Source organism: Vombatus ursinus, unplaced genomic scaffold (assembly GCF_900497805.2).
Source record: "Vombatus ursinus unplaced genomic scaffold, bare-nosed wombat genome assembly UNPS02014812.1, whole genome shotgun sequence".
NCBI classification, from domain to species: Eukaryota; Metazoa; Chordata; class Mammalia; order Diprotodontia; family Vombatidae; genus Vombatus; species Vombatus ursinus.
The window spans coordinates 19,940,305-19,957,568 of record NW_020954590.1 but is presented as its reverse complement, the minus strand read 5'-3'; the positions used below and the strand labels follow the sequence as shown (position 1 = coordinate 19,957,568).

Here is a 17,264-nt window from a genome sequence, read left to right as displayed (position 1 = left end):
ATATATTCTGATTAAGGAAAAGTGATAAAATAATGCAGAGATTTTATGCATTTAGTGCTGTTGTATCCATCTGTTGACACTGGAGTTTAGAGAAGTATAGTAAAAGGAGTATGTGAGAGATCTTTGTTTCTAATTAATATGCTTAGTCAAATTTTTTTAGGTTTGAATAAATAAAAAAGGTGATTTCTCTGCATTAACCTATCCATTTAATATTCTAGACAGTGGAAAACAAGGGATGGAATAGTCAAAAGATTGGATTTCCTGAAACAACAAGTAATAGTAAGTATTCACTTTTTTTAGGCTTTCTATATTTATGTACTGTTTCAGTCAACTTAGTTGTTTAGCTAATATTTATTGGGTACCTACTGGTCTCAAAATGCTACATTAAATTATGATGAAGGATTCAAAAATTATAAATGGTACAACCTCTATACTGCAAATTCTGGTCTAGTTAAAGGTGATCATTTTCCACTCTGTTGTTCCTACTACTGCTGTTGTTCCACTTTCTGAACTATACCACCAGTGACCTTGCCAGGGAGAAGTTAAGCCATTGGGCTCTGTACTGCTTGGGACACTAGTCCTCATCTTCACCTGGGCCATTATGTGGCCTCTTCTTGTTCCCTCTCCTTTGCATCTCTTTCTTGGAGAATTGTAATCAAATTACCATTACCATTGCCTCTGTAAAAGATATGTTAATAGCTTACTTTCTTGTTCTACTACCCGTCTTAGTGACTTCTCTGACCTCGACTCCCTTTGCTACCATTCAAGTCTTTATGTTTTCTACCCCATTAGAATACAAACTACTTGTGAGGTAGGGGCTGTCTCACTTTTGTGTTTTATTCTCAGTGCTTAGAACATAGTAAGTACTGAATAAATGCCATTCATTGTGTGTACTTTATAGGAGAACATGCATTTTGAAAAATATATATAATTGTGTTGGTTTCACATATATTTGAGCAGTATAGTACTCTCTGAAAACTAAGAGGCTTACGATAATGAAGAGGTACTGTGTTTTCTAAGTAGGGTCTCTGTTTGACCCCTGATAATAATTGAGTTTAGTGGGGACACTTGTATCATCTCCCTAAATTTAAATTAAGGAGTTCATCCCTATCTAGTCTTATGATTTTTTTATTCATGTTTACTTTTTTATATATCTCTTTACCTCTTTGTTGAACTACAGTTTCTACACAGCTCTGGTCTTTCCATCAGGAATGCTTAGCAGATTTCTATTTCATTAAAGATCTATTTTTTCCTCCAGTAGCATTATGCTCAGTTTTGCTGGATAAGCTATTTTTGGTATTAAGCCCCTATGCTTCGACTTCTGGAAGAGTATATTCCAAGCTCTCTGTTCTTTTATGCTGATGACTGTTTGAATTGTGTGTGATCCTGACAATATTCTTTCTCAACATTTGAATTTTTTCTGGCATCTTGCAATATTTTCCTTTTCCTTTTTATTTTTTGTAAATAGTATTTTATTTTTTCCAATTACATGTAAAGATAGTTTTCAACATTCATTTTTATAAGATGTTGAGTTCCAAATTTTTCTCCCTTCCTCCCTTCCTTCTTCTCTCCCCAAAACATCAAGCAATATGATATAGGTTGTACATGTGCAATCATGGAAACATATTTCCACATTAGTCGTGGTGTGAAGGAAGAAACAGGACAAAAGAGAAAAGCCCCCCAAAACAAAAAAAGTAAAAATAATGTGCCTTGATCTGCACTCAGACTCCATAAATCTTTCTCTGAATAGTATTTTTCATCATGAGTCTTTTGGAATTGTCTTGGATCATTGTATTGCTGAGAAGAGCTAAGTGAATCATAGTTGATCATTGCACAGTGTATTACTATATACAATGTTTCCTAGTGCTGCTTACTTCACTCAGCATCAATTCATGTAAGTCTTTTTAGGTTTTTCTGAAATTTACCTGCTCATCATTTCTTATAGCACAGTAGTATTCCATTATATTCATATATCACAACTCGTTCAGCCATTCCCCAATTGATGGGCATCCCTCAGTTTCCAGTTCTTTGCCACTACAAAAAGAGCTGCTATAATTATTTTTTTCGTACATGTAGGTCCTTTTCCCTTTTTTTATGATCTCTTTGGGATACAGACCTAGTAGTGGTATTGCTGGATCAAAGAGTGTGCACAGTTTCATAGCCCTTTGAGCATAGTTCTAAATTGCTCTCCAGAATGGTTGGATCAGTTCACCACTCCACCAACAATGCATTAGTGTCCCAATTTTCCCATCTTTTCCAACATTTATCATTTTCATTTTCTATCATATTAGCCAATCTGATAAGTATGATGTGGTACCTCAGAGTTGTTTTAATGTGCATTTCTCTAATCAATAGTGCTTTAGAATATTTTTTCATATGACTATAGATAGCTTTAATTTCTTCCTCTGAAAATTGCTTGTTCATATCTTTGACCATTTATTAATTGGAAAATGACTTGTATTCTTAAAAATTTGACTCAGTTCTCTATATATATGAGAAATGAGGCCTTTATCAGAAACAGTGGTTGTAAAATTTTTTTCCCATTTTTCTGCTTTCCTTCTAATCTTGTTTGCATTGATTTTGTTTGTGCAAAAACTTTTTAATTTAATGTAATCAAAATTGTCCATTTTGTATTTCATTATGTTCTCTATATCTTGTTTAGTCATAAATTCTTCCCTTCTCACCAGAAAACTATTCTTTGCTCTCCTAATTTGTTTATGCTATCACCCTATATGTCTAAATCATGTACTCATTTTGACCTAATCTTTTAGGGTGTAAAATGTTGATCTAGCCTATTTTCTGCCATACTATTTTCCAATTTTCCTAGCAGTTTTTATTACATAGTGAGTTCTTATCCAAGAAGCTGAAGTTTTGGGGTTTATCAAACAGTAAATGACTATAGTCATTTACTACTATGTCTTGTGTACCTAACCTATTCCACTGATCCATCACTCTATTCCTTAGCCAGTACCAAATAGTTTTGATGATTGCTACTTTATAAAATAGTTTTAGATTTGGTACAGCTAGGCTACCTTCCTTTGCATTTTTTTCACCAATTATCTTGATATTCTTGACCTTTTTTTCTTCCAGATGAATTTTGTTATTATTTTTCTAGATCTATAAAATAACTTTTTGGTAGGTTTATTGGTATGGCATTGATTAAGTAAATTAATTTAGGTAGAATTGTCATTTTTATTATATTAGCTCAGCCTACTCATGAGCAATTGATATTTTCCCACTTGTTTAGATCTGACTTCATTTGTGTGAAAGTAGTTTGCAATTGTGTTCATATAGTTCCTGGGTTTATTTTGGCAGATGGACTCCCAAATATTTTGTATTGTCTACAGTTATTTATAATGGAATTTCTCTGTCTCTTGCTGCTGAGCTTTGTTGGTAATATATAGAAATGCTGATGATATATGTGGGTTTATTTTATGTCATTCAACTTTGCTAAAGTTGTTAATTATTTCAAGAAGTTTTTTAGTTGATTCTCTAAGTATACCATCATATCATCTGCAAAAAGTGTTAGTTGTGTTTCCTCATTGCTTATTCTAATTCCTTCAATTTCTTTTTCTTCTCTTATTGCTAAAGCTAATATTTCTAGTACAATATTGAATAATAGTGGTGACAATGGGCATCCTTACTTCACCCCTGGTCTTGTTGGAAAGGCTTCTAGCTTTTCACCATTTCATGCAATGCTTGCTTGTGGTTTAGATAGATACTACTTACAGTTTTAAGGAAAGCTCCATTTATTGCTTTGCTGTCTAATGTTTTTAATAGAAACGAGTGTTATATTTTGTCAAAAGCTTTTTCTGCATCTATTGAGATATCATATGATTTCTGCTGGTTTGTTATTGATATGGTCAATTATGCTAATAGTTTTGCTAATTTTGAACCAGCCTTAGATGCCTGGTATAAATCCCACCTGGTCATAGTGTATTACTCTGTTGGTAAATTGCTGTAATCTCTTTGCTAGTATTTTATTTAAAATTTTTGCATCAATATTAATTGGGGAAATTGGTCTATAATTTTCTTTCTCTGTTTTGGCTTTTCTTGGTTTAAGTATCAGCACCATATTTGTATTATGAAAGGAATTTGGTAGGACTACTTCTTTGCCTATTTTTCCAGATAATTTCTATAGTATTGGAATTAATCGTTCCTTAAATGTTTGGTAGAATTCACTTGTAAATCATATCTGGCCTTGGAGATTTTTTCTTAGGGAGTTCATTGATGGCTTATTCAATTTCTTTTTCTAAAATGGGGTTATTTAAGTATTTTATTTCTTCTGTTAATCTGGGAAATTTCCATTTTCATAAATATTCATCCATTTCCATTTCACTTAGATTGTCAGATCTGTTGACTTATAATTGGGCATAATAGCTCCTAATTATTGCTTTAATTACCTCTTAATTGGTGGTAAATTCACCCGTTTGATTTTTGATACTGATAATTTGGTTTTCTCCTTTTTTAAAATCAAATTAACCAAAGTTTTATCCATTTTATTCTTTTTTCCCCATAAAACCAGCTCTTAATTTTAATTATTAGTTCAATGGTTTTTATGCTTTCCATTTTATTTAATCTCTTCTTTGAGTTTCAGAATTTTTAATTTGATGTTTAATTGGGTATTTTTAATTTGTTCTTTTTCTAACTTTTTAAATTGCATGCCCAGTTCAATCTGCTCTTTCTCTATTTTATTCATGTAAGCATTTAGAGATATAAAATTTCCCCTAAGTACTGCTTTGGCTGCATCTCATAATTTTGATATGTTGTTCATGGCTTTTTATTACATGCAATTTTTATTGCATCATGATACATTTAAAGATGCATTTAATATTTCTGCCTTTCTGCATTTGATTGTGAGGTTTTTATACCCTACTGATATGGTCAATTTCTGTGTAGGTTTTTTCATGAAAAAAATTTTGAAAGTCTCCTATTTCATTTAATATCCATCTTTTCTCCTGAAAGATTATGCTCAATTTTGCTGGGTAGTTGATTATTTTTGTAATCCAAGCTCCTTTGACTTCCAGAATATCAAATTCCATGCCCTCCAGTCCTTTAATGTAGAAGCTGCTAAATCCTGTGTAATCCTGTCTGTAGCTCCTTAATATTTGAATTGTTTCTTTCAGGCTGCTTGCAGTATTTTCTCCTTGACCTAATAGTTCTAGAATTTGGCTACAATATTCCTTGGAGTCTTCCTTTTGAGATATCTTTCAGAAGGTGATCAGTGGTGATCAGTGGATTCTTTCAATGACGATTTTACCCTCTGGTTCTAGAACATCAGGGCAGTTTTCTTTGATAATTTCTTGAAAGATGCTGTCCAGGCTTTTTTTTTTGTAATCATGGTTTTCAAGTAGTCCAATAATTCTTAAATTATCTCCCTTGGATCTGTTTTCCAGGTTAGTTGTTTTGCCAGTGAGGCATTTTATATTTTCTTCTATTTTTTCATTCTTTTGATTTTGTTTGACTGATTCTTGATGTCCCATAGTCATTAGCTTCCATTTGCCCAATCCCAAATTTTAAGGAATTATTTTCTTCAGTGAGCTTTTGTACCTCCTTTTCCATTTGGCCAATTCTCCTTTTAAAGAAATTGTTTTCTTAAGTGGATTCTCCCCCCCACCCCCATTTGGCCAATTCTATTTTTTAAGGAGTTATTTTCTTCAGTCAATTTTTGTGCTTCCTTTTCCAAGCTGTTGACTCTTTTTTCATAATTCTATTGCATAACTCTCATTTCTTTTCCAAGACTTTCTTCTACCTCTTTTACTTGATTTTTAAAATCCTTTTTGAGCTCTTCCAAGAGGACTTATTGGGCTTGAGACCAATTCACATTCCCTTTTGAGGACTCCTATGTAGGCATTTTGACATTGTTGTCTTCTTTTGCATTTGTGTTTTGATCTTCCCTTGTCACCATAGCAGCTTTTTATGGTCAGGGCTCTTTTTTGGTTTTTGCTCATTTTTAAAAGTTAAGCTCTGCTTCTGGGGCACGAGGCATACCGGTCCCAAGCTTCTTGCACTGAGTGCCAGGGGTCTGCTCACGGGCATTCTGTGCCAGGGCCTCTGGGGCTGATGTCTTGCCCACTGTGCTAAGGTGGCCTGGCTAGTCACGCCTGTTGTTCCCTAAGTTTTGGGGCAGGCAATTTGCCTGCTGTGGTTGGACTAAAGGTCTCACAGTTGGCCTGCTGTGCCACTGGCCTGATGAGCCTAGACTGTGGGACCTTGGTTGCTGATCTGTGCTGTGGCTAAGAGTCACCCACTGGCTTGCCTGGACACCACCTGTGCTGGGCTGCACTTCTCTTTTATCCAAGTGAGACAAACCTTTACTGAAGTCTTTCTAAGTTATGGTGGACTGGAAAATTGTTTCATTCCATCTTTTTGTGGATTCTGTTACTCCAGAATTCTTTTAGAGGCTTGATTTTACATTGTTTCTGAAGGAAACTAGGGAGAGCTCAGGCAACTTCCTGGCCTCTCTCTGCTATCTTGGCTCTGCCCTTGCAATATCTTCCTTTTACCTGGAAGCTCTGCAGTTTGGCTATAATGTTCCTTGGAGTTTTCATTTTGAGATTTCTTTCAGGAGGTAACCAGTGGATTCTGTTTCCACTTGGCCAACTGGTTCTAAGATATCTGGGCAGTTTTCTTTTAAGATTTCTTGAAATATAATATGCTGGCTTTTCTTTTGGTCCTGGCTTTCAGGTAGTCCAATAATTTTTTTTTCTTCTCAATCGGTTTTCCAGGTCATGAGCATTTTCTTCTATATTTTTCTATCTTTTGACTGTTTTAATATTGCTTGTTGTCTCAAGGAATCATTAGCTTCTATTTGGTCCATTATAATTGTTGTTTGTGCAAGGTTTTGAACCTCTTTTGCTGAGCCAAATTTCTTTTAATTTCTTTCTTCCATCTCTTTCTTTTTCAATTTTTTCTTCTAGAATTGTTATTCCATTTATAAAAAAAACCCAACATTTTAAACTCTTTCTTAACTCATTTTAAACTCTATGTTCATCTGTTTCAGGAATTATAGTTGAATTTGTAACCAAGCTGTGCTTTTCTTTGAGATTTTGTTTGTAGATGTTTTGGATTCATTCTTTTTTTCTGGGTTTGTGTCTTGAGTTTCCTTGTCACTATGACAGCTTTCAATGGTGGGATTTTTTTTTTGGTTATCTTTTTCTCCTAGACTACTTTCTGACTTTCAACTTGATGTTAGGGCTGAATTCTGCACATTTCTAGAGGAAAAGTCTAGGTTGTTCCACTTACTACTTTCTTGTGTTGTTCCAGGGTCTCGGAAATAGCTGAAGCTGGGGAATTGCAAGCTTTCAGTTTTCTCAAAGTTTCTCATTCCCCAAAGTGGTCTAATCCAGGGCTAAATCTGGGAAACTTTGCTAGTTCTGAGTAACAGAACCACAGGTTCCTCTTGGCTCAGGGATTCCTACTCTAGTTATTCCTATGCAGGCTTTGGATTGAGCTAGAAGCTGGAATTGAGACCCCACTCCGTTCCTTGGGTCTGGCCACACTGTTGTTACTTACTTCAGAACTTGCTGCTTTTGCTGTGCAGTCTTAGGCCTGGTGCCACTCCTTACCATGCAATAGCACTCCTGGGTGTAGGTCTCATCCTCATTCTACTCTGAATTTGTGATCCAGAACTGGGTAGTGAGTAACACAGTTGCCAGTTGACAACTGTTCCTACTCCCTTTGCAAAGTCGCAGTGCCCGAGTATAAGTCTGAGACCCCTTTTTTCTTTGGTACACAGCTTCTCCCTGCTTATAGGAGCCCTCCACATGGCTTCTCCTGGCCAGATCCCATCCCCAGTATCTGCAGACTTCTCTGTGTTGGAAAAATGACTCACTGTGATTTTTTCCTTGGACTTTATCATCAAGATTTAATCTTGTGCATTTTCTAGATGTATTTGAAGGAGTTTGTGTTTTTTTTAGGGGGTGGGGTGGGGGAACCTGGGGTAGTTCACCATACTGCTTCTTGCTACTGTACCATCTTGACTTCCTCTTTCCTTCCCTCTCCCCCCATAATTTTCTTTGAGATGCATATTAATTCATGGATGCTTTAGTGTATTATTTAAAAAATACTACATTAAAAACAAGAGAAATACTAGATTGATTAACAGAGTCAGTAGTTTTCAAATTAATCCTCTTTTCATGAAAATGGATGCTTTGTCTATTTAGAAGTACTGTCAAAACACTATTCCCATTTTGTTCTAGTGCTAACATGGTGTCCAGGTATACTCATAATTGTTGAGTTTTAGCAGAAACTGTAGATAATGGAAGGAATGTTAATATGATGAAAGATGCAAATCATATAACGTCAGTTATTAACATTTTAACTTTAAAATAGAGTATAGAAAACTGTAATCTTTGAGTTCTTTTAGTAAAGGTTAGATATTTTATATCTTAGCTTACTTATCTGTTTAAGCAAAAAGAACAAGTAATTAGAAAGGCACAAGAAAGTCTAACCTTGGATGTAGAATTGCAAGTGGTATGGTGGTTTTTGTCTGGCCAAAAAACAACAATAACAAAAAAATCCAAAACTAACCAAATCGCTAAAGTTTTAGGGATTGCCACCTCCACAATAGGAACAATACACTAGACGTTGGCGCTTAGAGGAAGCATTACCACCCCCACCCCCACTCCATTCTCCATAGTCACTGCATCTCTACTAGTTTTAGATGGTGAGCTGAAAGGGGTCTCTGCATCACAAGCATCACTAACACTGAATGATTCCTATGCTGTAGCACCATAGGGAAGGAGGGAATCAAGCTCTAAGAAATCATTACTCAGCTTCCCAGATAATTATCCTCTAAGCAACATTGGAGGCTCTGGGACTAGATTGGTCTTGCTGCAACACAGCAACAATAAAAAGCTGGTCTCTGCTTAGGAATTAATAACTTTGGGAATAAAGTCTATTTTTTCTATAGATTTATGTAAGTTCAAATCTTAAGGTAACATAAACAAAGTCGACCCTACTTAATCAGTTCCATGAGCTCAGATTTCTGTCATAGGAAATTGTGTAGAGTGAGGGAATGTGTACAGTGTTAGTATTTCGAATGTAAAAATGTGCATTTGTGATTAGACAATTGATTTCTAGGTACTAAATGTTGGCTGAAATGTTGTGATACTTTGAACAATTCACTTTGCCTCATTATGGTTCAGTTTAGTCATCTTTTTAGAATTTGCATATTGGAAAAAGTTAAGAATTTTTTCTTAAAAAAACTTGTAGAATGATTCACCATCTTAGGACAGCATAAAGAGGGGCAGCATATTACTTTATAATAAACGTAATGTCATCATGGATTGGTATTTAAACACATATATTTCTTTCATGAAGTGTACTTTTTCCACCCTCAATTAAAAAGAGAACATTTTAAAGTCTAGATTAATTTGAATAAATGCTAATCACAATAATAGCTAGTATTTATATAGTGCCTTGCAAAGGTTTGCAAAGCACTTTATAAATATCTCATTTTATCCTCCCCACAGCCCTGGAAGGCAAATAATAATATTATCCCCATTTTTCAGATGAGGAAGCTAAGTCTGAGGAAAATTAAGTGAATTGCCCAGGGTCACACAGCTAGTAAGTGTTTGAAGCTGGATTAAAAGTTAGGTCTTTCCTTTCTCCAAGTCCAATTCTCTATCCATTAGTTGCTATGGAATTATCTTAAAAACCGGCTATACCAGAGGCATATATTTCCTCTGGTATCCCAAGGTAGGCAGTGACAATAATGCTTGTGTCCTAAAAACATTTGCTGTTTTTCTTTTCACTATCTAAAAGGAGAGAAATGATGTAGCATTAAAGGACAAAATAATTTTAATATGGCATAGCTAAGATTTTTGTGACACCTGATTAGAAATGGGCAGGAAGTTAATATACACCTGTGTTTGATTTTTCCAATGGAAGATTTTTTTTGGAGACATTAGAGTCATAAGAGACTGCTAGCAATTACAACTAAAGAATAGTTTAAATGGTTTTGTGAGTGTTAGTGATTACACAGCCTGGCTCCTCTATGTATTTTCCTATCTTGATTGCCTGCAGATTTAAATTATAGAACTAGGTTTGTTTTACTTTTTTGAAGATTTTCATGAATGTACCTCCAGCTGAAAAGGCACTGAAATAAATGTGCTCTTTCCTTCTCACCCCAAATGTAGATACTTTGGATGTATAAGCCTGCACCTTTGTCATAGGCATGTTAAATTGCAAATGCACATAACTCTGTAATGTGAGATTTGTGTTAAATTTAGCATGGGGCAATTTTATGCTTGGCATGCACATAAAAAGCTAGATTTTACAGATGAATGACTAACAAGTTTAAAAAAAGGTTGTGTGTTTTAAAGATCCACTGATGGCTAATGGAAAACTTTGTAAAACATTCTATTTAGAGACAGTTCAGCTGATGCATATCTTATTTTTAAAAATTTTCTCATTCCCTGTTTCTTATTAATAAAGGATTTTGTTTTAAAACGGGCTCATTGTTTCTTAAAGGTGAACTGTGAAGCTTAATTCAAAATTGGACTAGGCTCAAAGGTACTGGTATGTGCCGAATCCACCCACTAAAAGCGTGTTCAGAGGCATTTACCACATAAATATGTTTTTGATAACCTTTAAAAAAGTTTTATTTAGCCTCTGTGAAATCTTCTGGTTCTTCTAGGTTCATTTGAGATGACCCTAGATAAATAATTCTGGGATGGAATAGAGTTCCTTGTAACTTTCAGTGTAATTGTTTATTTGTCTTATTCTTTGTCACTTCTTGTGTGTCTGTTCATTATTTAACCCTAATGACACATCCTGAAACTAAAAAGGTGCTCTCATTCCTAGCAGACCCATATTGATCTTTGTTCTTAGATTCGTTTGGACTCTGCCCTCAATTTAGAACTACTACTGTTGGAATAATGAATACCTTTGAAATCTGTTTTTATTTATTAGGTGATTATTTTTATGTGATCTCTCTGATGTTTTGGTACTGTATTTATAGAATTAAAATGATCCTGATTAAAAACAACAACAACCACCATTGTTTTTGCTCAGTCTGTTCAAAGGCAATAAGGGAATTCAATCTGATTTTTCCTAGTTTGACTATCTCTAGTTTGAGTTCCCCTCAGAAGGTCAAAGCTCCATTTCTTTGCATTTTGTGTAGACCTCTACAGTGGCTTTAAAGAAACTGTAGAATCATTGCATCAAGGCATAGTTTATAGAGGCATGCATATGTACACATATACAACATGTGATTTCATTAGTATAGGACACTTTCAGATGAGTAAATTTTCTACTATTGCAGGTTAGCATCTTTTCATCAATCTGTAGTTTTAGAGTTGCATAAGGCACCAAGAGGTTAAGTAACTTTTTCAGGGTCATATAGCCTGTGTGTATCAGAGGTAGGACTTAAACTCAGATCTTTCTGGGTGCCTCTGCTGTTCCCTCAACATATCATATGACATATGATAAGTAATACATAGTAATAAGTATATACATACATGCATGCATACATACACATACACATTCCCTTTCCCTCCCCCCACATTCAGGGAACTAGCTACTACTTGAGGATACAGAAGAGTTGCTACTTAAGGCTACAATATATGCTCTTCAGCTAGGTATCTGGTGATCAGATAGAGTTATTTACACCAAAGCCTTTGGTATTATCAAATGGTTCAACATCAAGAACAGAAGTGGTTTTGTCAAATGAAATGACAGTAAAGAAGATGCGTTATCCTCTGACTTAAAGCTGAAACTTCCTGCATGCTTTGTGACTTCCTATTAGAATGTGAGTTCTTTGAAAGCAGGGACTTTCTTACTTTTCTTTTGGTATCCTTAATGCTTAGCACAGTGCTTTGGACATTTTAAAGTATATTTTCATTCATTCATTTGTAGTCATACAGAAGGGGGTCAGTTTTCAAATCAAGAATAGCTAAGAATATCTCTGAGATAGAAAACTGTAACAGTTAATTTTCTTTGTGATAGCAAAAACAAAACAGTGCCAAAAAGCAGGCAAGGAGAAAATAAGGGTAGCAGTGTTGACATATCTAAAGAACTTTAGCCTAACTAGTAAGTAATCTTTAAAAGTCTTAATTTCTCAAGTACTGTGATAAGAAATTTTTAAATTTTATTTTCTTTAAAAAGATAGCAAATCTTTAGTTTTACTCAAGGACGTAGGTCAAATGAAGTTCAACTTAAATTTGTTCCTTATGATTAATTCATTTGTTCAGAAACTAATCAACTGTGCCAAGGTAGGGTATATACTCATGGTGGCATAGATGCCTAGTAGATTGGAAAACTGTGTTCCTTCACCCACTCGGGAAGTAGCTCAAAATAGTCTTCATACACTTCACTGCTGGAAAAAGAAAGGTGAAAGGTGGGCTGCTCCCTTTTGTATATCCATGATGTTGGCCCCCACAGCCTATTGGGAGATTCTTTGCCATCTCAAAGTACAAACCTTTCAGTGCCAAGCCAGCCTTTGCACGCTGGAAAAAGCTGAAAAGTTTGCCATCCCCTAAAGAACCAAAGGATGAGCCACCATGTCCTCAGAGGCTTTGGAAGTTTCCAGGCGGGATTGGGGCACATTTTCCTAGGATGATCCCTTGTAGTCTCTGATACACACTTTAAATTATTTAGTTGATTTAACATGCAGTTGAATCACCAGCTTGGTTCATGGAGCTCATCAACTACTACAGAAATTCAGATGACTGAAAAGAGACAAATAAATCTAATGCTGGAAGTAGGAGGGTGAGAGGACATTAACCATTAGGATAACTATAAAGAAACAGCTAGGGAAGAGCTATGCTATAGAAAGTGTTCTTGTTTTAATGGCTATTAAAGATGAAAGAAAATCACCTCCAGATTGTTCATTCATTAATTTCTGTCATAATCCAATTAAAAGAAAGTTTTTCATTTGTTTATGTTTAGTTTATTTTTAACATTAGATATTTTTATCAACTAGGCTTTGTACAGTGTGAGCAGGGATACCTTTTAGTCTCATGTTATTTTGGGGGGAAATAGTGAAATATTTGTAATTCATTAAAATTACTTACAAATAGAATGGATCAAAATTTCTTTGATGTATCTGTGGCCTTTAAAAAATAATTTTATTGATATTTTTTGGGTTTTTTTTGGTCTCACAGTCACTTCTAGAAATATTCAGACACAGACGCAGACACAGACACAGACACACACAGACACACACACATCCAGACACTCACACAGAACCTCCTTACCTCCAGTGAACCCTCACTAACGAAGAAAAGCATTTAAACCTAAACAACTGATAACCGGCACTACCTAACAGTATATCCAATTATCTTCCTTACTAATCAGTCGCCTCTCTTCTGTCAGGAAGACAGATATTTTTCATTAAAGTTCTTGGGGACTATGACAGTTTTTACTCAGTTTGACTTTCCTTTAGTGACCTTTTCATTTACATTTTTGTAGCCATTGTGTATCTTGTTCTTCTGGTTCTGCTTATTTTGCTCCACATTAGCTCATACAGATTTTTTTTCTGAAGTTTTCATATTTATCATTTCTTTTATTGTTATTGTTGTTAAGTCGTTTCACTTGTGTCCTATTCTGCACTGATCCCATAGGGGGTTTTCTTGCAAAGATACTGGAGTGATTTGCCATTTCCTTCTGCAGCTCATTTTACAGATAAGGAACTAAGGCAGCCAGGATTAAGTGACTTTCCCAGCATCACGCAGCTAGTAAGTGCCTGAATCCAGATTTGAACTCAAGTCCTCCTGACTACAGGGCTGGCACTCTATCCACTGTGCCACCAGGCTGCCCTGTTATCATTTCTTACCACACAATAATATTCCATTACATTCATATACCCCAGTTCGTTCAACCATTCCCCAGTTAATGGACACCTACTTTATTTCTAGTTCTTGCTACCAACAAAAAGTGCTAATAGGATTGTTTATTTATGTACCAATTCTTTGTTTTTGCCACTAATCTTCTCAGGATGCATGTCCAGCAGTCTGGTAGCTGAGGCAGAGGATGAACAGGTTAGGCCCACACAGGTCTAAATTTATATCCACACAGTTGAGTAAACACACAACAGCTTTACTAACAATATATGAATGTGTCTATTTCCCCACATCCTCTCCAACCTTGACTGTTCCTAGTTTTTGTGTTCTTTGTCTGTTTACAAGATGTGAAAAACTAAAACCTAAAAAATCTAAAAGCTGGTTTAATTTGTTTTTACTTTACTATTAGTGATTTGGAATATGCTTTCAAATGGATGTTGACAGATTACGATTTTCAAACTAATTGTATCCTTTGGCTCTTTATCTATTGGGGAATAGTTCTTTGGTTTTATGTATTTCTACCTATTCCCTAGATGTATTGAATATCAATTTTTTTCAGTTATATTTGATACAAAGATTTTTTTTCCATCTTGAGAGTTTTGTTTGTAAAAAGTGTTTTAATTTTATGAAATCAAATTTTTCTGTTTTGACTTTTATGATCATAATTATCCCTTGTTTGATGAAGAATTCTCCTCCTTATCATAGTTGAAGTATCTCAGTTTCACAATAGATAGAATGCTATACCCATAGTCAGGAGTTCAAATCTGGCCTCAGATGCTTACTGGTTGTGTGACCCTGGACAAATTACTTAACCTCTCTAAGACCCAATTTCCTCATCTGTAAAATAGGAATAAAAATAGCATGTGCTTTCCAGAATTGTTGTCAGGATCAAATGAGATTATTTGTAAAGTGCTTTGTAAAACTTAAAGCACTTTATAAATGCTAGGTATTATTGTGAAAGGTGCCTTCTGGTCTCCTCAAATTTTTTTGTTTGTTTTGTGATATGATCTCTCTTAGGCCGTGTAGTTACTCGGAGCTTATTGTTGTATGTAATTTAAGATTCCAATTTAAGCCTAATATGTGACAAATTTCCTTATTTGTCACACATATAGTTGTGGTCAAATTGGGAATCCAATAATTTATATTCTTAAGTTTTAATCAAATACTGGACTATTGTCTTAGACTGTTTCTGGATCATGTGTATGTGCATGTGCATGTGTGCGTGCCAACGTGTGTGTGTATGTGTGTATATATACTATTGCATTGACCTACAGATAGTTTTGATTACTTCTTTGAACTATAGTTCAAGGTCTGGTAATGCTATGCTTCCTTCATTCCTACTTATTTTCTTTACTTTCTTTGAGATTTTAGATTAATTGTCTTCCAGATAAACTATTATTTTGTATAGTTCTACAAAATATCTTTTTGGGAATTTGATTGGTATAGCACTAAATCTGTAAATTAATTTACATAGTGTTGTTATTTTATTTTATTGGCCCAACAATGAGCACTGAATCTTTTCAGTCACTCAAATCTTCATTTATTTTTATAAAGAGTGGTCTATCATGTTTATATAAAGTAATCTTATATGTGTATCTTGGTATGTTAACTCAGTTTTTTTTTATGCATTGTGTAGTTTCTTTTAAATGGAATTTCTCTTGTTGTTTTTCATGATTTATTTTTTGTTAATACTATATGGAAATGCTCATGATGAATTCCATGGATTTATTTTACATCCTACTACTTTCCCATGGCCTTCATGATCAATCAATCAATAGGAATTTGTTAAGTACCTCCTATGTGTCAGACTCTAGGCTGAGTATTGGGGATACGAAGGCAAAAGTCACTCTTTTAAATGAGCTTACGTTCTATTAAGAGAGAATATATCCATTATGTGAATGTAGAATACATATGGTCTTAGGTATGTATGTGTGTGTGTATACAGGTAGTTAGGGAGGCTGGTCACTAGCAGTTGGGGAATTAAGAGTCATCATGCAAAACAGAGGTGTCAGACATTTATAGGTAGACTGAGGCAGCACTCCCCAGTGTTGTCTGAACCAGATTAAAATGTAAATACCAAATATTTAATAAAATAAAATAAAATAAAATACAATCAAACATAGATATTACATTTAAAAAGCAATCAATATGTAACCACAGGGATCTTTATGTAGAGTTTAGTGTCCCTTGTTTCTATTTGAGTTTGACATTACTACTTTAGAAGATGGGGCTTGACTCTGTGAGGCAACTGAGATGAGAAGGAAGCTCATTCCATTTCCATTGACCAATTCAAAGGCATGGATGTAGAAGATAAAGTGCTGTTTGTGAGGAAAGGAGAGAGAAGTCATTTTAACTGTACTGTAGAGTGAAGGAAAAGGAATAATGTCTAATGAGTCTGGAAAGTTAAGACACTTTAAGAAGTTTAGAAGCATGTGTGTAAGTGAGGTTTAAGTTAATTGTGTTTTTGAAGGAATAATACTTGATTTCTCCATCTTGAAAGATTAGGTATTAAGAAAACAACTCATTAATTTAGCAATTCCATTAAAATAAAATATGCATACTTTGTTGTTTGATGTCACACAGATTGTTTTTTATTCACCACATGCTGTATATTAGTTATTTTAACATTTAGAAAGTTTGGTAATGTGGAAAAAGTCCAAACTATTGTTCCAGATAGCAGTTAGATATTTGGGTGGATCATATAAAAACATTGAGATGCCTGAGAAAGCATGTGAAATGTTTGTTTTAAGTATTATTACATCAATGGAAAAGCCATCTGCAGTACATGTTTGTTTCTGAAAACTTTAAGTAACTGTCCTATTTAAAAAATTATTCTCTTTGGGGTGATGTTTTTTCAAGTGTATTATTTTACTTCAAGATGTTTTGCTTTGTGTCAAGATAATTGAATTATACCAACCTATTGCTATATTTAGTTTTCATAAATTTACTGATATACCTTTTACAAACCAATTTGTAAATAGGTTAAATGTCTGTCTTTGAGCTTAAAATTAAGTAAGGAGTTTATAGCACTAAGTTGTAATATGAATATTTAATTCTATGATATTCTGTTATTCACTATAAAGTAATTGAATACTTACATAATTCTTCATAACTCAGAGGTATAGGCCTATTCATATCATCTTATTTATCTAAAACTAGATAGGAAAGGAATATTAGTAAACTTTCTTATTTAATCATTAGGTAAATTTCTATCTGTCTTTGATTACTTACTAAATGTGAAAAGTAGACAGTTGGCCTATTAAATAAGTCATAAGAAATAGCATTGTGATATATTTCTGGAAATGAACTGTTCTTTGTATACCCAAGACTAAGTACAGTTCCTGGCATATAATAACACTTAATAAGTACTAATTGTCTCTTGCATTACTCAGTTTGTTGCTTACTTAGCTGTTCCCCCTATTATTTTTTTGAAGGTCTTTGGGATATTTGTCTAGCAATGGTATTACTGGATCAAAG

The 17,264-nt window shown here is 34.4% G+C and overlaps 1 protein-coding gene across 3 annotated transcripts in view; it reads left to right on the top strand.

The window, feature by feature from the left end:
- Window positions 1–17,264, top strand: part of LOC114054268 (double-stranded RNA-binding protein Staufen homolog 2-like) — a 405,344-nt gene that overhangs the window by 241,127 nt on the left and 146,953 nt on the right. For all 3 annotated transcript variants that reach the window (XM_027877456.1, XM_027877457.1, XM_027877458.1), the window contains one exon: window positions 219–279. In XM_027877456.1, the coding sequence (XP_027733257.1) occupies window positions 219–279 (61 nt within the window). The remainder of the gene's footprint in view (window positions 1–218; window positions 280–17,264) is intronic.